The 22,153-nt window shown below is 39.6% G+C and overlaps 1 protein-coding gene across 1 annotated transcript; it reads right to left on the bottom strand.

Moving 5' to 3' along the window:
• Nucleotides 1–3,769: 3,769 nt before the first annotated feature.
• On the bottom strand, nt 3,770–20,641 carry HTATSF1 (HIV-1 Tat specific factor 1). The gene is made up of 10 exons (XM_018044215.1): nt 20,446–20,641; nt 20,004–20,244; nt 18,206–18,386; nt 17,473–17,520; nt 16,863–17,017; nt 14,736–14,899; nt 13,463–13,562; nt 7,496–7,585; nt 6,586–6,723; nt 3,770–6,056 (listed from the first exon to the last, which is right to left on the bottom strand). Exons 2-10 carry the CDS (start codon nt 20,187–20,189, stop codon nt 4,794–4,796), a joined length of 2,325 nt encoding a protein of 774 aa, XP_017899704.1. The 5' UTR covers nt 20,190–20,244; nt 20,446–20,641; the 3' UTR covers nt 3,770–4,793.
• Nucleotides 20,642–22,153: the final 1,512 nt, after the last annotated feature.

Below are 22,153 nucleotides of genomic sequence, written 5' to 3'. Positions count from 1 at the left end.
AAAAGAGGAGGATGCTTGTATTAAGCAGTGAGTTTGTAACAGAGATATTGGTATATATGGAAATGAAATAGAGTCTTCCACCAACTTGCCAAACCCCTACTCTCTTGCAGTGATACTGGCCTTTGTATTTGAATCTGCTCTTGTTTCTTCATTTTCATTAAAGGATGGAGCTACTTCTACTGATTGGTGGATGATGTGCATAGTCAGATTGGGAAGAGACCCTAGTTTGTAAAGAACAACATTTTGGTAAAGTTCCAGCTGTCTGCAGAGCTGGTAGAGAATAAAATGACAGGGAAGAAGAGTTGTCAGGAAGTCAGAGAACGAGATGAAAGGGATTTTACAATGGAAATATTCCACTGTTCATTTTGCAAAAGATACTTTCTACCCAGTAAGATTTCCAGAAATGAGGAGTCCATAAGCTCCCTAGAGAAGAGTTCCTAGTGATTAAACTGTCAGAATGCTTAACCTATCTTAGCAAGGCCTTTTGCTATAATTCAAATCCAGTTTTGTATGAAGATGAAGAAAACAATGTGATAAAACTGTAATAATGAAATTTTTCATGTTCCCCAATAGAGATTAACTCTAACCATGAACCTTGTGTTTACAAAATCTTATCTCATTTGGTGTTACATTACAGATAACTGTTGCCCTACTTGAAGTTCTTCACATTTTTCTAAAAATGTGGAGATTCTCACAGAACACAACATTCTTGATTATGATTCCCAGCCCTGAAAAAAATATTTGATTGTCTATTATGTGGGAGAAAGCTGTGGCTGTTACTGAGCGTGCAGGCAGCTGGGTCTGGCGGGGGTGGCAGATGGGAGGAGGGGGATAGGGAAGGCAAGTAAACAAAATAATCTGTTGCTATGAAAGGGGTTCAACAACAATAGTATCAAGGGGGGAGAGGAGGGTGGGGTTACAGAGGGTCAGGATTTCTAGGCAGGTGATACCTGATGGGAAAGGCAAACTCACTGGGAAAGACCCTGATGTGGGAAAGATCAATGGCAAAGGAAAAGGAGGCAACAGAGGATGAGATGGTTGGATGGCATCATTGACCCAATGGACATGAGTTTGAACAAACTCCAGGAGACAGTGAAGGGCAGGGAAGCCTGGTGTGCTGCAGTCCACAGGTCACAAAGAGTCAGACATGACTGAGGGACTGAATAACAACACTTAGGCAGCCTGAAGGATGAGATCCAAATTGGCCGGGGGAGACAGCATCCCAGGCTGAGGCATGTGCAGAGGTCCTGGGATAGGAATAAGAACCCAAGGTGATGGCAGTGTGAACATGAGTCTGGAGAGGGCAAGATCACTCAGAGCTTTGTGAGCAGGCCACAGTAAGCAGTTTGAACTTTATTCTAAGTGGTGAATGGAGCATTTTAATAGAGACCCATCAGGGCACTGTGCGCAGTAAGTGTGGTGGAAGTAGACATGGGATGAAGTGTTCAAATGTTGGGTATATTTGGGAGTTAGAGCCAACATGGCTTGGACATGGGAGGTGGGAGAGAGAAATCAAAGATGATTCCTAGATGTGGAATTTGGAGAGTTGGGCTGCTGAGGTGGAAGGACCAGGGGGAGAACAGGATAATTTATTTTGATATTGAAAATCATCAAGAATGATGATGAGGTAGTGGAAAAGCCAACAAACATCTTCAAATGAATGAATGACAGTGTGCAAATGTATCCGTAGAATAAATTCATTCATTCAACAAATATTTATTTGAGCCCTTAAGGGCAAGGCTAGTGTCTCAGCAGTAAAAGAATCCGCCTGCCAATGCAGATGTGGGTTTGACCCCTGGGTCAGAAGATCCCCTGGAAAAGGAAATGACAACCCACTCCGGTATTCTTGCCTGGAAAATCCCATGGACGGAGGAGCAAGAGTCGGACGTGACTTAAGTGACTAAACAACTGTGCAAGGCTCTAGAAATGGTTCTGATGGATCAATGCCACATTTGCTTTCCTCCTCCACACCGCAGGGAATGTGGCATCTTAGTGCCCTCAACTAGGGATCAAACCCGTGGCCCCTGCATTTGGAGCTGAGTCTTAGCCACTGGGCCACCAGGGAAGTCCTGACTGTCACATTTTTTTTTTCTGTCTTATCTAAACATAGATTACAGCTGCCTATTGAGGAGGGTTCATGCCTAATGCTGCCTCTATTCTCACTGCCCCTTCTGTCCCACTCCATCTAGTATATTAATAGATATACATTCTGTCCCACTCCATCTAGTATATTAATAGATATACCCAATCTATACTTATTAATGGACTGAATCAAATGAAATAGATGCTACAGTGAGTGTAAATATACCATAACAAGTCTAAATTACTTGTATGTTAATATGGCCCCTAGTAAAAAGCATTAAAATGATATACAAATTTTGATTACCCTCATCTGTAATTTCTTAAGAATCTCCTGAAAACCAAAGCTTATGTTACTGGAATATAATTGTTTTACAATATTGTGTTAGTTTCAGCTGTACAACAAAGTGAATGTTATACGTATATATATTTTCTCTCTTAAACCTCCCTCACCCCCCACCCCCAGTCCACCTCTCTAGGTCATCACAGAACACTGAGCTCAGTTCCCTGTGCAATATAGCAGCTTTCCACTAGCTATCTACTTTACACACAGCAGTGCATATACGGCAGTGTTATCCTCCCAATTCATCCCACCCTCCCCCATCTTGTTTGTTTAAAAGATAGTTTTGTGAGATCAGTAATATTCTAACCTTCTAACATGGATTTTCAAGTTTATTCCTATACAAAGTAGTTGAAGACTCAGAGGGCATGGTGTTCAAGCCTTTCAAAGGCATTCCTGAAGCAACTTTTGGTTTGTGCACTCAGAGTGGAATACATCATGATACTTATAGTTTTAAGAAGCACTACTCCTTAGAAATTGTCAGGGAATCGTTGAGCATTGCTGTGCTTACCACTCACCCTTACATTTTAATTTTCTTTTGATAACAGGATGTACTGCTGCTTAACAATAAATTCTGTTTTTAGGACCAATAAAACCTGATTACTTGGAAAACAGGTGGGTGCTTCATGACTCTTAATGTCTGCTCACCAGTATCACCTCATAAATTATTTACCATTTTACAGCTGTTGGTGAATTTTGCTTCCAGGATGTTTATGTGAAAAGAGTATGAGTATTTGATATAAACCAAATTAATGAGCAGGGGAAAAGAAGTTAGAACGAAAATGGCCTCCTTCTAAGTCGTAGAGCTAATGTATATTGTAGTTACGTGTTCCATTGTGTACAGAAAATAAAGCATTCTTTCCTTTTTTTTAAGAAAAACAATTCTCCAACAAATTACTCTAAACTGTGAAGTGAAAGTGAAATCACTCAGTCTTGTCAGACTCTTTGTGACCCCTGGATTGGACAATTCATGGAATTCTCCAGGCCAGAATACTGGAGTGGGTAGCCCTTCCCTTCTCCAGGGGATCTTCCCAACCCAGGGATCGAACCCAGGTCTCCTGCATTGCAGGTGGACTTTTTACCAGCTGAGCCACAAGGGAAACCCATAAACTGTAGTAAAACACAATAAATAAAGTGTTTAAATACTTCTGCCTTATCTTTAAAAGGAACACTATTTTGGTGTGCAATTTTTCTGTTTAACTTTCTTCACCTCTTTCACTGATTTGTCCCTGGTGAAAAGCCTGAAGATTAATAACAGATCCCAGACATGAACTAAAAAATTCTCAGAAAGTTGGCTTGAAGTACAAGTCTTTTCTGTCTGAAGAGGGTAATGATTACACTGACAGACGGTATAATGAAAATGCACCAATGCAGTTTATTTTAATTCTAATTTATGAGAATAACTTCTTAAGTGCAACATCAGAAGTCAATTCATCAATACTGAATTTGGAAAGCGCAATCAAGAAAAGAGCCACATTTTTTTTTTATTGGAACTACACAATTTCCATAGTACTAGGTACCACGATTCTAGAACAAAATCAAAAACAAAAATCTGAAGTATGTGTGACAATAGTTCTTAAACTCCAGGAGATCCACACGAACTGCCCCAAACTGGATACAGAAGGTTGTGTAGTGTACGTACAGATTTTTCTGGGGAAAGGTCCTGTAACTTGAATCACCTTCTAGAGGTGTCCAAACAGTAAATGGTGGAATTCTAATCTCCTCCATATTTTCAGTAATGGAAACTGTGGACTTTGGGAAGTTCAACTTTGCACATTTAAGAGTGAATTTTCATGGGAAGAGGGTAGAAAAAAGTAACTTGTGAGGACTGGGGAGCAAAAAACTCTGAAGAGTTCTTTACTACTTCATAAGTTTTAGTAACATGTTCTGGTTTAGAGAGGGGAAATGGGGATATCAGTGGTAACATCATAAAGTGGAAGCAAGGAGACACCTACAGGGATTTTTCAAGGCCTTAAAAAAAAACCAAACGTTAGTATGAATAAAGCAAGAGCAAGAATTAAAAATGCAATTTAACTCAAGTACAATTTTCTGTTTCTGCATATCAACAACTTTCTTTATTTCTGAATGTCACAAACTTCAATCAGAATACTTTAAAAAATATTATTTTGCATGCACTTAAGAAATCTGACAAAGGACGAGGAGCAAGTTAACTTGCATTAAGCTATGGAGTTTGAACTGAACAGCCAAAGAACACATATTTAAAATCATTAGGTACAGGTAACCATGAACACTTCACTGCATTAATCGGATGGCATCCTACCTCTATGCACACGTTCATGTAACACTACGAGTAATTACCCTGCAGCAGAGGCAAAATGGAGATGGAATCTCCCTAAAAAGCAAGTTTAAGGGATTAAATAGTGTCGTCATCATCATCATCATCACTACTGAGAACAAAGCTGCTGCCTGTGGACAAGGGCCCTTCCTCCTTAACATTCCCTAAGTCACCCACAGTCCCTCTCTCATCAGAATCTTCAAACAATTTGTCACTGGAGTCATCATCAAACAACTTCTCGTTGGAATCATCATCTTCAAACACCTTTTCATCTATGTCTTCATCTTCCTTTACATCTCCATCTTCCTCATCTTCTTTTCCGTCCGAATCTTCAAATACCTTTTCATCTGCATCATCTTCTTCGTCTTTTTCATCAGCATCTTCAAGTTCCTTTTCTTCTGCATCTTCTTCGTCCTCTTTCTCATCTGACTCATCATCAAATACCTTTTCATATGCATCTTCCTCTTCTTCCTTTTCATCTGACTCTTCGTCTAACTCTTTCTCAGAGCCTTCTTCATCAAACACTTTTTCAGAGCTGTCATCTTCGAATTCTGATTTTTCAGACTCATTTTCGTCTAACTCTTTTTCCGGAATGTTTTCATTAAATTCCTTGTCAGAGGCATCTTCCTCAAAACCTTTCTCAAGGCCATTTTCTTCTAACTCTTTCTCAGAGCCATCGTCAAACTGCTTTTCTGAGCAGTCTTCAGACTCTTGTTCTGAGTCGTCATCTTCAGAAGCCACCTTTTGGGGGCTGGCCTCCCCCTCAGACTCCTTGCCGGGGCCTTCTTCTTCAGACTCCTTCTCACGGCCGTTCTTGTCAGGATCCGTTTTGAGTTTCTTCTTTTTGGATTCTCTTTCAGGGACAGTCTCTTTTGACTCTTTGTTAGGATTACCCTCTTCACGCTCTTTCTCAGGGCTGCCTTCTCCAGACTCTCTCTCGGGGAAGTCTTCTTCACGCTCTCTTTTGGAACAGCCTGCCTTAGACTCTCTTTCAAGGCAGCTCTCTTCAGATTCTTCTTGGGGACCTTCAGCTTCTTTCTCAGGGCCACTTTCTTTAGCATCTTTTTCAGAAGCAGCTTCTTCAACTTCTCCCCCATCTTCCATTTTCTCAAACTTCTTTTCATCTATAGGTTCTTCAAATGCCATTTCAGTTGCAGCTGCTTGAACATTTGTTTGAGATGTGCCAGGGTGCTCAGAAAAATGCCTAACTCTAGAAGGCCCTGCCCTTTCTGGAGCACGGATGGAATTTGAACGCTGTAGGCCTCTGTTGGCCTCAGGAGCATTGAGGAAAGCCTCCCATCCTCTCAGCCTTTCCTCCCTTTCTCTTGTGGTCTCCTCCACCTGTGTACACATGGAAACTGCTGTTAAGAGATGTTTTAGGCCAAAAGAAGTAACAACGTCTTGGAACATTTCTAATATTGCTCACAGTACTCTGATTTTATAAGGTATCACTTCTGGGAAATGAAAGCAATTCCCTATCTTCACTTTCCAAACTTTACACCTTAATTTAGCAGTGCTGATCTTAAGATCGTTTAAATAAATGCCCAGCGCCACAGCACTGCAGAAATGTCTCATCAATTACAAAGTTAATCATTGAACTGTCTTGTACTTTATAAGACAGTAAAGAAGAGAAACACTTTAGCTTAATGCCTTCTTTCCCTATTGCTGTTCTGAGCAAGCTCAACACTTCAGACTTATAAACTGAAAGAATGAAACATTTTTCTTTCCATACTCTCAATGTAAAGGATTATTTAAAAGCACTGTTACATTAAACAGATTACACATAACTGAAAACTTACATGAAAAACTGCTAGATCAGTATCTGCTGGAATGAAACAATTCATGTGCTCTTGACAGTTGCAGAACTCACCTGATAATCCGTAGTTCCATCCCACGCTTGGGCAGTGATTTGACGCCCACCAAACCACCTTCCATTGAGGGTTTGAATACAATAATCAGCTTCCTCTGGATCCTTAAAGGACACAGAGGCCACACCATCGGGGTGTCTCTAAAAAAAACAAGGAAGATAAAAGAAGGAATGAATGAGAAAACTGAAAGAGAAACATACACATGTGGCAAAGTAGGGCAGTAGTATTTTTTCTGATCATTTAAGCTAAAGATTTTATGTATGAAGTCTTTCTTTCCATTTACTCCAACCAGTGACAAGCAGCTAGCTACTTCTTTAGCCTAACTTTGTCTAGCAAAAACCAAGCATGATATACTTGGAAATGTTCCTGCTCATAACAGTGTCAAAGGAGAAGCAGAACAGCACGGTTGTTAAGAATGTGGACTCTGAAGCTGAAAGGCCTTGGGATTAAATCCTGGCTCTGCCATTTAGCAGCTAAATGACCTTGGGCAGGGTGCTCAATCTCTAAACTCTCTCATCTGTAAAATGGGTAAATAAATAAAAATAGGTAAATAGCATGTACCTATCTCAGAGGATTAGGAGGATTAAATGAGATAACATGTAAAGTAACTGTAGTTTGCAATCAATAAATGTTGACTCTTTTACACTTTCACCTGGCCATACACTCACTCAAGAGTGATGACAAAGGAAAATAACCAAGGCATAAGCAAGTCTATCAAAGTCTTGGCTTGTAATCCATGTTCATCTAATTATGCTATCTAATACTGCTAACAGACCACCACCACTAGAGAGCAGACCTACTACATAAAAACATTAATATAAAAAACTTGGAGGCATACTGACATTTGGTAATAACTTACTAAAATGGAAAAAAAATTGCTTTAGGAATCATTTGTTCAAGCCACGAACTTACATCAAAGAGAAGGAGCTTCCTAATTTGTCCAAACTTTGAACACTCTACTCGAAGGTCTTCTCTGATTTCATTCAACACCAGTGGATCATCCTACAAAAACACACTCAATTAAAAGGGGTTTTCCCCTTTATAAATCCTGAGAATGAAATTTATTGCTTTGACAAACCAACAAACAAAAGTTTTGCTTAAGGTTATTAGCTATGTTTGCCTGCAGTCTACAAAATTAAAAAAAAGTCAAAGTCTAAAGAAGTTAGACTATCACATCTGCTGCTACTACTACTAGTCTGCCTGGCTTTAAGATAGGGGAATGGACAAGTATGGTAGGCAGCAATGGGAACGTCCAGTGGTAAAGGAGAGGGAAGAAACATGTCAGTGAAAATCCCAAATACTAGCAGCTGTAGCAGGTGAAGTCCTGAGGCATATATTAAGTCAGAGACTAATAATTCTTATGTTCTGCATCGGCATCACAATGACTGTGAAGATGAAAAACCTTTGCTTTGTGCTTTGCATAGATTCCTATTTACCAAAATGTTGCAAGGAGGAGACATATATCCTTTTCATTGACTGAAGTGAAGTGAAAGTTGCTCAGTCGTGTCCGACTCTTTGCGACCCCATGGACTGTATAGTCCATGGGAATCTCCAGGCCAGAATACTGGAAAGAGTAGCCTTTCTCTTCTCCAGAGGATCTTCCCAACCCAGGGATTGAACTGGGATCTCCTGCATTGCAGGCAGATTCTTTACCAATTGAGCTATGAGGGAAGCCCTTCACTGACTGAGTGTCCTACAATCATTCTTCGTGCTTCTGAGATTTTATTTTAACTCATAGGGTAAACCTCCCCTATAAGGATTCCTGTTCATCTTGCCTCCTACCACACTGCAATAGAAACCCACAAATAAGGAGCTGCTGTTAACCACACAATAAAAGCATGCACTTAACTACTGCTTTATTGCAACTATGAGTCTATTAAGAATACTCAAACACTGCTGCTTCTAGTGGTCTTGAGTCCCCCCTCCCCCATCAACAAAAGGATTTAAGATTTCTTATGGGAATTAAATTTTCTTCAAGTTCCAAAGCATGAAAAAGGCTCATAAAAAGTTATATTACCAACTTGAATTTCAACTACATAAAAACATATACAAGGGTATCCTATCTACTAATTTCTATTGAAGCAGACCTAAACACTTTTTAGGAAACATTTGAATCCTCACCAACTAAAGAGAACAGCAAAAAATGACAAGTGGCTTCTCCTTCCTAAAGTTTGTCAAAAGGCAAAAATAAACAACTGGTAGGCAGTTACTGAAATCAAATTTAAAATTAAAACTGTAAAAATCCTATAAATCTGAGGCTTCTAAAACTATAGCTGGCAGGACTCTGGATTTCCCCCAATTATAAAATCTAACTCTGGAGAATATGCCAATTTGTTTTATATAAAATTCTGAAACCTGAGAGGAATGGGGAATGGAACATAAACTCTATACTCATTTGGTAAAGCCATGGGGTGGCTTCTAGGGATGTGTGTGTGGCAGGTAGCTCCTATCAGACTGGGTGCTTTCTGCAAACAGGAATCTCCCTTGACTGAATTTCAAATACTTCATAGAACACAGCACAGTTTTTTCACACAATGAACAGTCGATAAAAACTTTTTCAGTTTGATAAACTGTTCCTAGTAACTATTTTCTTTACCAAAGGAAATCAGAATTATATTAAAAAAAAAACTGTTTCAAAATATTTGATGAATTTAAGCATGATTCCACAGTTCTACTGTGGAAGGGAGGGGTGCATCACTGTCTTTGTTTCTTTTTTAAAAACTTTTTTATTTTTATTTTTGGCTGTGTCAGGTCTTAGTTGCAGCATGCAGGCTTAGTTGCCTGGTGGCATGTGGGATTTCAGTTCCCCAACCAGGGACTGAACGAGTGTCCCTTGCATTGGAAGGCGACTGTCAACCACTGAAGCGCCAGGGAAGTCCCTGTCTTTATTTCTTTATCAAAGCCTCAGTGCCCTTCCTAAAAGAACATCAAATTTCAGCCAAAGACTTCCCAGACTTCTGTTTTCATTTTTACCAGCTTGAAAAACAAATATGTCTTTACTGCTATAGTATCATGAGACTTAAAGATAATAACCCCTTCCCCTGGTTAAGTATCTTTAACTTGGCTAAGCATGAAAATTTTCCAAAGACAGCTCTTCGCAAGCAACAGACCTGAGACTAAACTCAGACTGTTAAGCCGAAACCTTTCGCATGCGACACTCATAATTTTTTTCCAGAGTGGTGCTTTGTTTTCCCAGGAATAAACCGTATTTCTCATTCCTTTCCAATCTAAACCTATTTAAGACAGTAGCCAATAACCCCATGTAGCTACTGAGCCCTTGAAACGTGGCCTGTCCAAATTGATGTGGGCTGCAGGTGTGACGTAAATACCAGATTTTGAAAATTTAGTACTGGGGGAGGGGGGGGGACAATGAAACATAGCTTATTAACATTTTTATGGTATATGCTAAAATTATAATACTTGGATATATTGGGTTAAATAAAATTCATTATTAAAATTTACTTCCCCCATTTCATGTTGTATTTATACTGTGGCTGCCAGAAAAATTTAAGTTACACATGTGGCTCAGATTAGACTTCTATTGAACAGCCCTGGTATACACAATGAGAAACCCACCTCTGCATCTGAGTTTCGGTTTTCCATCTTTTAGTATTCAGATTTGCCAGGCATGATTTTTTTTAAATAAGGCTTTGAATTAAACACTGAAAACCCCCTAAAGTTACATTTAAAATACTAGCCTTCACTGTTCACCCTGATACCAAAAAGTATTTCTAGGTATTTTGCTTCTAGCACTAATCAACTGTTTGGAATAAAGACATACAGGCATACCTTGGAGATACTGCAGGTTCGGTTCCAGACCAGCACAATAAAGCAAATATTGCAATAAGGCAAGTCACATGAACTTTTTTGGTTTTCCAGTTATGTTACACTATACTGTAGTCTATTAAGTGTACAAAAGCATCATATCTAAAAAAGATATGCCTTAATTTTAAAAATACAGCTAAAAAATGCTAACCATCATCTGAACCTCCAGCAAGTCATCATAGTAACAAAGATTACTATAACAAAGACTGTAACACAAATCACCATAACAAATATAGTAATAAAGAACAAATATGAACTACTGTGACAATTACCAAAATGTGACAGAGAGAAAGAGAGTGAGAAAATGCTACTAGAAAGATGGTGCTAACAGGCTTGCTCCACACAGGGTTGCCACAAAAACTTCAATTTTTTTTTTTTTTAAAAAGGTTCAACCCCTGGTCAGAGATCTAAGATCCCACAAGCCACATGGTATGGCTAAAAAGGAAAAATAATAATGATAAATAAACTGAAATAATTACATGTGGCTATAGTCTACCATACTGGACAATCTACTACAGTGGACAGACCTATACTGATACACTTTTACATTCAAGCCGATGAAACACTGAGCAAAAAAACAAAAACTGCTGACAGGCTCTCACCAAGCTGGGCAGACCACACGAGCCCAGGTAGATGGGCAAACAAAGACAGCACCAAGGGTTTCTCTGCCCAAGAACTCTGAAGCCCATCACTGCCCTCCCCAGCCGCTGTGGCACAGCTGTCTGAAAACTTTCCTTCATTTGCAAAGATGCTAAAGAGAAAATATTCTATTCATTGAGTGAATGAAAACACTCTGCCTTGTGAGTAAAAGGGGTTTCATTCATTCTTCCACTTCTTCAGATAAATATTGAGGGCCTTCTGTGTCCTACGCACTGGGAATATAAGAGCAAACCAGGAAGACAGAGCCCTGACTCTCACGGAGCTCATATGCTAACAGATAAGATCCAAAGACTTCAGATAATAAATGCTATGAATAAAATAAAACCGGCTAATATAAAGGCTCTATAATTCCACAGTTTATACTAAACCAATAAAGACTTTCTTTTTTAAACAATCAAGAACTGACAAGCATAAAATTTCTATCCTTTAAAACATCCACTGGAGGGAATTTGTAGGAGTCAAGGAAGAATAAATGTGGCTTTTGGGAGGAAAGATTATTTGTTAAGCTAGGAAAAATTAAGTCTGCCCAGGGTGATAGCTAGACTTAAGTGTCTCAATGAGCAAGGCAGGAGGCAGAAACAGGTTAATCACTCAACAGACTTCAACTTACAGAGAGCCTGGATACTTAATAAATTAAATATACATTTATGTTCATGTTCAAGTGTTAGGAGTATAGAATATTGTGAATCTAGAGGTCTCCAGTCACAGAAATTAATAGGTCACCTAACTAAAAAAATAACTATCTGCCAAAGAAATAAAATGTAGATGAATCACAGGGAATTCTGGAGTTGTACCAAGCAGACTAGATACCATGATCCATCTATACATGCCTTTCAAAGCCCCAGCTGGGAGGGACAGCATTTCAAGAAGCATTTAGTGTGCATGTGAACGTGTGTGGGCTTTTTTTGGCCAACCTTCCAGCTTGAGGGATCCTAGTTCCCTGACCAGGGACTGAACCTGGGGCCCCCAGCAGTGGAAGCTCAGAGTCCTAACCATTGGGACGCCAGGCAAGTCCCTATGTGCATTAAAAAATAACAACAACATAGTTCATTATCACTGCAAGTCTAAACTGGCTCTGTCGTATTTCAAGATTCTTCAGGATTCGAGACAGAAGAGACACCACACAGTACTAATAGACCACATGTATCTTCTCGATGACCTCAAAGGATACAGGCTTCATAGATGCACAGTAAATCTTATCACCTCACTATTTGCAGAGATGGAGTTTCACAGACCATTTTGGAGCTCTCTAAAAGGGGGGTAAAATGATATTGCCACTCTGACTCTGTTTCAGTGCACAAAAGAAACAAGAGTGGGCTTTGATAGGAACAAGAACATATGCAAACTGTCTGGAATTTTACATTACGAACATTGTTTTCTTATGTGTAACTTGTTATCATTAATTTCAGAATCCAGGCAGAGAATAAAGAATTGTTCTTCCATGAATGATCCCATGAGTCTAGGCCAAAACACACAGATAAGAACAAGACGCAGAATGTAACACAAGGTACCCTGATGGCAACTAATGTTCCTTAAACCGCTCTAGTAGCTCTTCTTCCTTTATTCACTTTTATTTGCTGTTCCTAGAATTGTCCATGGACCTCAAGTATTACAAAGTCCTCCTAATAGCCACTAAAGGGTTTTGTAAAAATTAGATTCTGAAAAACAACCTCCACTACTCAAATGTCAGGGACTGTATTTCACTTGGAGAAGGAAATGGCAACCCAATCCAGTACTCTTGCCTGGAGAATTCCGTGGACAGAGGAGCCTGGTGGGCTGCTGTCCGTGGGGTGGCTCAGAGTCAAACACAATTGAAGCAACTTAGCACGCATGCATGCATTGGGGAAGGAAATGGCAACCCACTCCAGTATTCTTGCCTGGAGAATCCCAGAGATAGAGGAGTCTGTGGGCTGCCGTCTATGGGGTCGCACAGAGTCAGACACGACTAAAGCGACTTAGTAGCAGCAGCAGCAGCAGCAGCATTTTACTAACCTAAGGTTTTTTAAGGATCAAACTTTTAGCAGTAAAGTGAGGTTTTAATCTCCAATTGTGAAACTGGTCCTCCCCACCAAAGTAAGCCTGTATTGTTGAACTGTACTTAACATCCACAAGTAACTCACAGAAATCTTTTTAAGACTGTATTTTTATATAGCAGCTGCCATTTGGGGCCACAGTATGGGTATTAGCCTGGTTTACTTGGGATATGACTAAAAGAACACTGGGCTAAACCTGGGAAAGTCTGAAACCTTCAATTGATTCTTGATTCCATTTTCCAACCATGACAACTCATGAACATGCAGGATGTGACATGAAAAAGATGTGATGAGGCAAGCTTTGGGTTCTCTTGAAAGAGAGAATATCTGTGTTTCTAACCGTAAGAATACTTCTTCCTACCTCAAAATCCATTGGATGAAACATGTTTTTGATGATGACAACTCGCTCATGGCGCATTCGGGATGGGCCAGCTCGTCTCTCAGGTCTCCAATCCAACTGCCTAATGTGACAAAGTAGGAACAAGAAGTTGTGAATTTCATTTCAGACTTGTTGGAGAGAGGAAAAAAACAAGCTATAAATATAATCCTTTACTGAATGCTTAATAATGATAATTATTATTTGATTTCAAAACAACAATGTATATTTTAGTCACAGTTACTGCACAGCTTTCTGAAATAAAGACAATCGGCAGGTGAAAGATGGACCCAGTATCTGAAATGCGCAGAGTAAGTATATTTTTCAGAACTGCTGTCTGGTTACAAAGATTCCAGTGAGACTCCTGGAAAATTGGTAATTATTTAGTATCTACGACTATCTAGGAAAAGATACTTCGAGGCCAAGGAAATGTTCAAATTGTATTAGTTTCTAGGTATTTTATAATTATAAAAAACAAACAACTGCACTGAAATATGTAAAACTACTCTGTTACAATCTTAAATCTTACTGGTTTGTCTATAAAGTGCTTAGGTATCTACTTTATTCCTATAAAAACTATTGGCATCACAACTAAATGCTTTTATAACCATTTTACCATTAGTTTAAGTACAGTGTTAGAAGCTTTACTAGAATTCACCCTGATCTAAGTGCTCATCATTTTGGCTCATTTCTTAAAAACAGCATATTTCAAAAAACATTAAATAAATTAATAGAAACTTGATGACATGTATATATTATATATAAACACATAGTACATAAAAAATGATAAAGCTTATAATTTCTAACTCCTACTAACAAGTATGAATGTAAAAATTTAGCTCCTGGTACGCTGATTCCATCCACATTAAAAATGAACTAATGGCTCTTGTATATAAACCTAAAACATCTTATTTAATTTGATATTCAACATTTTCTGTAGAGATGGCTTTAGTTTATTTAAGTTCCTATTGTATTAAAAATGAACACCCCAGAAAATGAAAAACACCATCACTACCAAACATCCTGTTACACAGATTACTGAAGGTTTCTGAGGATCTAATAAAAGTTTAAAAAATTTTTGTTTTATATTGGCATATAGTTGATTTATAATGTGTTATTTTCAGGTGTATAGTAAATGAAATTCTTTAAAAATAATCTGTAGGCATATTTGATGGAACAAAACTATGCAGTTATTACCAAAAACATATTCTAGAATACTTATACAAAATCTTTCAAAACAGAAAAAAAAACCACCAACTTTTGTTGCATAGACAGCTTTTTCTTGTAGTCTTTGCACTTCTTCTTCTTCTTTGAGGCGTCATATTCTCCCTTCAACTGAAATTTTGCCACCTCCACATGCAATTTGTAGCCTCTAATTTCATCTTCATCCAAAAGTTTTAATGCCAGATCCACAGATTCTCTCTTTGTAAAGTGAAAACAGTTACAATCAGTAAGTTACACACTGAAATGAAACTTTAGGAGTGTTTTAGATGAATGATTTGACTATACATAAAATAAAAATTTAAATGTAACTACCTACATGGGAATAAAGAACTCCAGAATGCCTATCAGGAAACTTGTATTTAAGTCACAACTGTCCCCAACTGGTTATATGAAGCTAGGCAAGTTATTCAAGCTCCCTGAGCCCCAATTTCTTCATCTATAAAATGGGAATGGAAATGCCTTCTTTGCAGAGTTCTTGACAAAATTAAAGTTATACCATTACTGGAATAGCAGTTTTGCCTTTTGGAGTCTCGATTTCTCATCTGTATAATGAGGCAAATGGACTTGCGTGATTTCTAAGGTGCACTCCAGTTTTAAAATTCTAAAAGTTTCCTACTTAAAAGACTAGATGACTCAAGAAACTGGGAATAGTTTGGTCAGCCTTTAATTTTTTTTTTGTTCATCAATTAAAATGAAGGTCTGTGATATACTAGGAAGACGATTATCTGACAACTTGAACATTACACACATGTGTGGATTCTGGGTCCTATACAAAGGGGGCAGTTGTCAGCTCTGCACTGATTCAAAGATCTAAGGAAAACTCAAAAGGACAACTGAATTCAGCCACACAATCAAATATGGACCCTGGAACAATTAACTATGTTATTCTGGAACTCAATTCACTGGTTTGGTAATCTTGTACTTTTATGGGTCATAAATTTTATACAAAAAGTTTATCAAAATCCTACTTTTCTCTTTAAAAAATTTTAAAACTCAATGAAACCCCCTAAGAGACTCTTCACAGATTTTTAGTAAACCCTGAAGAACTTATGAAGTGTTCAAGCTCCTTACATTTGAAAATTACATAAATATCTTCCTATAATGGTCATAGTCTTGTATGATCCCCATTATGTTCAAGAACGAGGTCAAAAACCTATCTTTCCCAAAGCTGTCAGCTTACTCTTAGCCCCCTCTGATTTCACTGAAATGCTGTATACTCGCAACACACTCGTGACATTGATACTGTTGTTTTAACACTTTGATTTCACTTTGTAATTATTTTCAGGTTCCATGACATATGTTAATATGCCATCATTGTGCCCATTTCTTTCGTACCCTGCAATAATGCATAGTAACACATGCTCCTAACGTGACAGGTGTTCCAAAAATAATGGCTGCCTTGACACTGAGCTTTCCCCTTTGCAATTTATGGTACCATGAATACATAAAGTTCTGCAGATGTCTGTTAATACCATTCTATCTTCTCTCTCATCCAAAATATATTTTAAAGCACTAAGCTTAAGTTATCACTTCCTTTATGGTTTAATTCAGGGGTCAGAAAACTTCTTTTGTAAAGAGCTGGTAAGTTAATATTTTAGGCTATGTGGGCCATGTGGTCTGTGTTGCAGCTACTCAACTTTGCTGTTGCAATGTGAAAGGAGGTACAGACAAATGCATAAATGAAACAATGTGGGAATGTTTCAATAAAACTTCATTCACAAAGACAGGCAATGGGCAGAAGTTTGCCAAACCCTGGTCTAACTCACTCCAATGGGGGAATAAAATGTTAGACTTTCTTATCTTTGTGGCTTTTTGAATGTGTTCTGCGTTGATTACATTCATATACTCGTAAAGAGATCTTTGCAGCAAGAATTCTTTTAAGACAAAAGAAGCACTTCTGTCCTATGACTTACATAATACCTTGACTTGGTAACATAGTTTCTTACAAGAGCAAGTGAATAACTTTACAACATAGTTTTTTACTAGAGCAAGTAAATAACTTTATCAGTGTGATACACACAGGCACAATCAGAAACAATAGTTTTATTCCCATCCTGTTTTCAATAGCCCTCACCCTTGGTTATCAACTATACAAAATTATAGCCCTGGTTCCTGAGCTGAAAATGGAGATAGAAGAAACTTCCATGACCATATAACTAACCTTCAAATAACAGCAAAGTCCATCTCCTTTAAGATTTCCTTGATTATCTTTGTAAAGCTTGACCTTAAATTCTTCTGTTTGAGGATCTCTCATAATAATGCCAAACTTTGACATGAGCTGTATAAATTCATCCACTGTAATGTCTGGAGGCAAACCTGTGATGTTAAGGAAAAAAAATTATAAAGGCATCTATAACAAAGGTGAGGGTTACTTAAGTTTCTACTAATTCAAAATCTGTAACTTGGATAAGTGATAAGTGCACCAAAATTTTGGTTTTCTAAAAGTGTAAAAATCTCACATCTATAGACTTAAAGAAATTTCACGTTTACATTTGAATACATACATACTCATTTGAAATATACATACTCAGGTAACTGCTGAGTTACGTACAGCCATCAGAAAGGATGGCATGCAAAGTTATATACATGTACTTTTTCTTAGTTTTATAAAAAAAAACAACATATTCCTCACTAATGTAAATGGCTGAGCAAATAAATGACACAATGGTTAAAAAATAGAATTCAGAGATATGGAAATCTAAAAATAACTTTGTGGAAAACCTCAAAATCAAATATTTTCTATTCTAAATGTGGTTAAAATGTATACATACCAGATACATAAACATTTGTATTTCTGCCTTCTTCAACATGAAACCATCCTAAAAATAAAAATCGAGTAAAAAATCAAGTAAAAACACATGCAAGAAAAGGTAAGAGTCCCATTATGAAATCCTGACAGTGTGGCAGTTTCTCAAAACTTCCAGAAACTTTTTCTTACCCTTAGAATAAGACCGACTAAATCAAATCACTGGCTAGTTTTCAAAGTATTTGGATCTTTGGACAAGTAATTCACTTCAGAGCCCTGTTTGAAAAAAGATGGCTAGCTTACCTCGGTTCTTTATGAATCTGATACTACCTTAAAAAAAAAACAAACCTTACTCTTGCTCTGACTTTAAGCCTTGGCATAGGTTGCTTCTGACTCCAATCTACTGTCAGATCTGGCCAAGCTGAAGCAAAATTGACTTGTTTAACTTAACTGGAAGTACCAAAAAAAAAAAAAAAAAAAAACCCCAAACCAACCATATAAACAGAACTTTAAATAATCTTCTAATAAGAATTCTGTTTTGGAAAGGAAGAAACTGAGAACTGAACTGAATTGAAACAATCTGCTTGATGCCTACAGGTTAGTGGGAGAGCCAACACATGAACCCAAATAATAATAATAATTAAAAATACCCATCTTATGATTCTGTCAAAGTTATAATTCTCCAAAAAGTAAATACATATACACATACTCATATTTTTAACTTTTAAACTCATGTTTTGCAAGCTAAATCTACTTGCCTGATTCAGCCTTTCTCTTTTCTCCCTTCTTTTTCAGATCACTGGGTTCAGGGGGTTGTCTTTGCGGAGGTTCTTCTGCAGTCCTAGCACTGACATCTTGGACACTTGCAGTAGAACTCGATGCACCATCGTTAGAAAAGCCATAATTGGCCTGATATGTAGCAATGAAATCTTCAGTGATCTAAATAAGAAGTTTAGTGCGCACACACACAAATTAAAAAATGATTTCCTACTGTGAAAAGTTTACACTGTATTAAATAACAGTGTATTCAGTTATACAATGTCACATTTGAGTGTTTCTGTGGATAACAGTAATTAAAGCATATATGAAGAATAGTCACCTACATAGAAAACTGTGCAAAAGAGAATAAAAAAATTAAGACATGGGTACTTGGATTATCAACACAAAAGTCTGAGATACTATTAAAGGCATTTTAAGTGATGTTGGCACCTTTCCTAGTTGTTTCATTTGTAAATTACTATCTCTGTAGTCTACTTGACTAAGACTACAAATATATATAGCAAAGGAAGTGCCAGATAACAATAAACAGAATAAAAACCAACAGTCAACTAATAATCTAACAACAGAATCAAATTTTCTTTTACTATGCAGATGAACATAAATATATGTACTCAAATCACATTATCATTTAATGTCAAAACAAATCAAGAACAAATCCAACTCACATCCATCCTCCTGGCTCTTAGAGAAAAGAACAATTGTACAATGAAACAAATGTAGTTATATCTTCCTACCAGTCAATGTGAGGCACACATAGGAATGAGGAAAATTTTAAACTTGGAAGTTTGAAGTGGTATGGGTTCCATAACATAAAAAGATAGAGCCAAAAATTACTATACTATCAGATGACTGTTGAAGTACTCAGAAGGCTGAAGAAACCAAATCTGCACTCTAGCTGGCACCACCAGTACCCAAGTGAAATGTTAAGTCTAACAATTTAGAGGGATTGGAACATACACACAAATAAAAAATGGGAAAGAAAAGAGTTTAAATAAATAATTTAAAAAATAACACTCAAATTACACAATGCAGACACGGTTTGCATCACTGGCTTGCAAATCTATTAGTGTGCGATAAGTATCCTTTTTTTCCACCTGTACCACAAGACTTTGATTAACAGGGTACTCTGACCAAAAAGTTTACAGAACCAAGTTTAACATCAGTCATTTTACTTCCAAGCTGAAACTGAATGCTTAAAAATTTACAGGTACTCTAAATAAATAGGCACAAATCCTTTCCATCCAAATTCTGTGCTCCTCCTGTCATATTCCTGTAGTGATATGGTTCAAATATACGTGTCTAGGACCAACTTTAGTAGGAAAGAAAAAAAAGATGCAACCTTTAATCAGTAAAAATTTACCAATTTATCAATTTTTTTCAACTCAAGAAGTTGCATTTTGCACCTAGCACATCAGTTAACCATCTGAATTCCTAGGATAAGTAAGATTGAGACTACCTTGAGATTAACATCGATTGAATTTGCTCTTGATGTTTTTCTCTTTGCAATAAAAAGCAGTCACTGACATAAACCAACTGCAACCTTCATAGATAAAATTAATAAGGCATAAAAAGGACTTAAGAATTAAATTACATTGAAGACATCTTCCTAAAGATTTCCGTTCCTTTACACGTCGGTTCTGCCACAGACACAACAAAAAGAAACGTCACAACCAGAGGGGCTCTAACCCAGGACCTCAGCAAAGAAAACGTGAAAGGAGCGCCCCGCGAGGCTGGCCAGGTGGGCCCGCTGTGCAGCGGCGCCCGGGCGACTCTTACCTTGGGGAACCAAGCCTTCTTGTCTAGGTCCCACTCGTACGGGGTGTCAGTCGGCTGCTGCCCGAAAGAATCGGTTTCTCCACCGGGATCTTTCTCGGTGTCGTCGTCCTTGGTGTCTCCGTACAATTCTTGCATTCGCAACTGCTCATCAAACTCGTCATTCGCATCCAAGTTGTTGCCGCTCATGTTGCCCACTTAGCCTAGAGGCAAGGTCCGGTCGAGCGAAGAGGCCGAGCTGATGCTGGAGGGGAACAGAGAAAAGGAGGTTGGCCACACTCAGCCCGCTCCCCACCGCCCCCCGGCCCGCCTCCCCGCGGCGCCCCAGCAGCCCCCGGGAAGTCAGGGCCACTCGCCGGCCGCACCGCCCCCCGCTCCGCCCGCTGCCCGCCCGCCGCGCGCGCGCGCGCGTCGCAGGTCCCGGCCCCGCCGCGCCACCGCCCACCTGATTCGCCCCGCCGGGCCTCGCCGCCGCTGCCCGATCCGGGTCGAGGCGGGAGCGCGCACGCGCGCCGCCGCCGCCGCCGCCGACCGGGTCTGAGGCAACTGCGGCTCTCGCGTCAACGTCTGGAAACCACTTGGAAACCGAGGCCCGCTCAGGATGACGAAGTCGCCATTGTTGGCGCGTCGCGTCGTCGCGGGGCGCACCGGCACGCCCCCAGTGGCGTCAGTAGGAGCCGACACGGGCCAGAGGCGTGGGGCCCCGGGGGCGGGGCTCCGGGAGCTGCGCTGCTGCCGAGCGGAGATGCTCAGCAGGGCTGTCCTGGCGCGGGGGCCGCGGGGAGCGCAGGGCCTACGGCCTCTTGGGAACGTTGGGCTCCGCGGGGTCCGCAGCGGGGCGGTAGCCCAAAGGCGTGGGAAGATCCCCACTCGGCCGGCGCCGGAGCAGGCGTCGAGGCGGCCGCCATCTTGGGGGAGTGGACGGGACAGGCGGGACAGGACGCGCTGCGACAGAAAGATGCGCCTCCTTCTCCCAGAGGCCCCTCCTCCGCGTGGGAAACGAGTCTTTCACTTGTTTCGTGAAGACTTCCCTAGGAGAGCCGGGTTAGCCCGAGCTGGTAGTACAGGGTCTGATGTATAGTGCGTGTGTGGTGAGTGAATGAATGAACGAACGAACGAATGGTGAGTGGAAGGATCAACCTTCTCTCCAAGTCTCTGCTCCGTCCTTTTCTCTTTCTGGTACCTTCCTCAGGCTGGAGATGACTCTGGAAAGGAAAGGCAACAGTTGCCTGTCCCTTGTTCTCCATGTTTCAGACTTGCTCAAGCTACAAAGCTGAAACTGTAACATCCAGTGTACACACCACCTTTACTGCCCCACTAACGTCGTTTTTTGATGTTTTAGGAAAAAAGTGCATGTGATAGAACTTGCATGCATATTTATAGTGTAGATAACACGAGTTTTATTGGGCTCATATACGTTTTGCTGAATATTTCTTTTAGGATCCAAAAATAGTATACAGCTGTTTTCAGCAATGTGTTATTGAGCTTCCATTTCATTCCTGAATAGGTTCACAGCATAGGTGGACTAAGCAGTTCATAAGTATGCTAAGCAGTCCTGCTGCACGTGACTCTGAGCGCCTGCTGTATCCACAGGCCCTTCCGAGCAGGTGGCCAAAAGTTGATGTTTAGCTCCTGTGTGACCCAGGTGGAGGCCTGTGAGGTGACTTGGTAGGGTAGCCCCGCATTCTAGACTGAGTTTGACTCACTGAGCCAGTAAGCCTCTCCCAGAAAGAGGGACGAGTAGGAAATGTGGGCATGGGCAGAGTAGTCTTCTGTGGCCAAGTTCCGTATGGGTGAGAGGAGAAGCTGAGGCAGTGATAGAGGGTCATTGAGTCACCACTCTAGTGGAGTTGGGAGCGAAACATGCTTGTATCTGTGATAGCATTCTGTTTGGCCATTGGGTCCCACAGTTTTGTTGTTACTGTTTAATGCTATTGTCCCTATGAGACCTGGTTCCTACTTTTATTTCCTTGTGGATTCCTAGAATTCAACTCCTAGTAACTGAGTTAATCTGGAAGTGTCTCTTTATAACCTGTTCTCACCCCCACTCCACCCCACCCCCCCGCAAGATTTTTTTTGCAAGAAACAGTCCAGGTAACAAGCAAAAGCGGGGAGGGCTGGGTCCTTTGTTATTATAAAGATAGTGGGTACCT

This window comes from Capra hircus (assembly GCF_001704415.2).
Source record: "Capra hircus breed San Clemente chromosome X unlocalized genomic scaffold, ASM170441v1, whole genome shotgun sequence".
NCBI classification, from domain to species: Eukaryota; Metazoa; Chordata; class Mammalia; order Artiodactyla; family Bovidae; genus Capra; species Capra hircus.
This window is presented reverse-complemented; position numbering and strand designations above follow the sequence as displayed.

What these genes read in the sequence shown, in the direction of transcription:
- HTATSF1 (XM_018044215.1), bottom strand. Translation starts at nt 20,189, where the DNA reads ATGAGCGGCAACAACTTGGATGCGAATGACGAGTTTGATGAGCAGTTG. An exon ending in AGAAGGCTTGGTTCCCCAAG is followed by an intron (nt 18,387 to 20,003) that starts GTAAGAGTCGCC and finishes CTTCTTATTTAG; the next exon opens with ATCACTGAAGATTTCATTGC. An exon ending in AAAGAGAAAGGCTGAATCAG is followed by an intron (nt 17,521 to 18,205) that starts GCAAGTAGATTT and finishes TTTTATTTTTAG; the next exon opens with GATGGTTTCATGTTGAAGAA.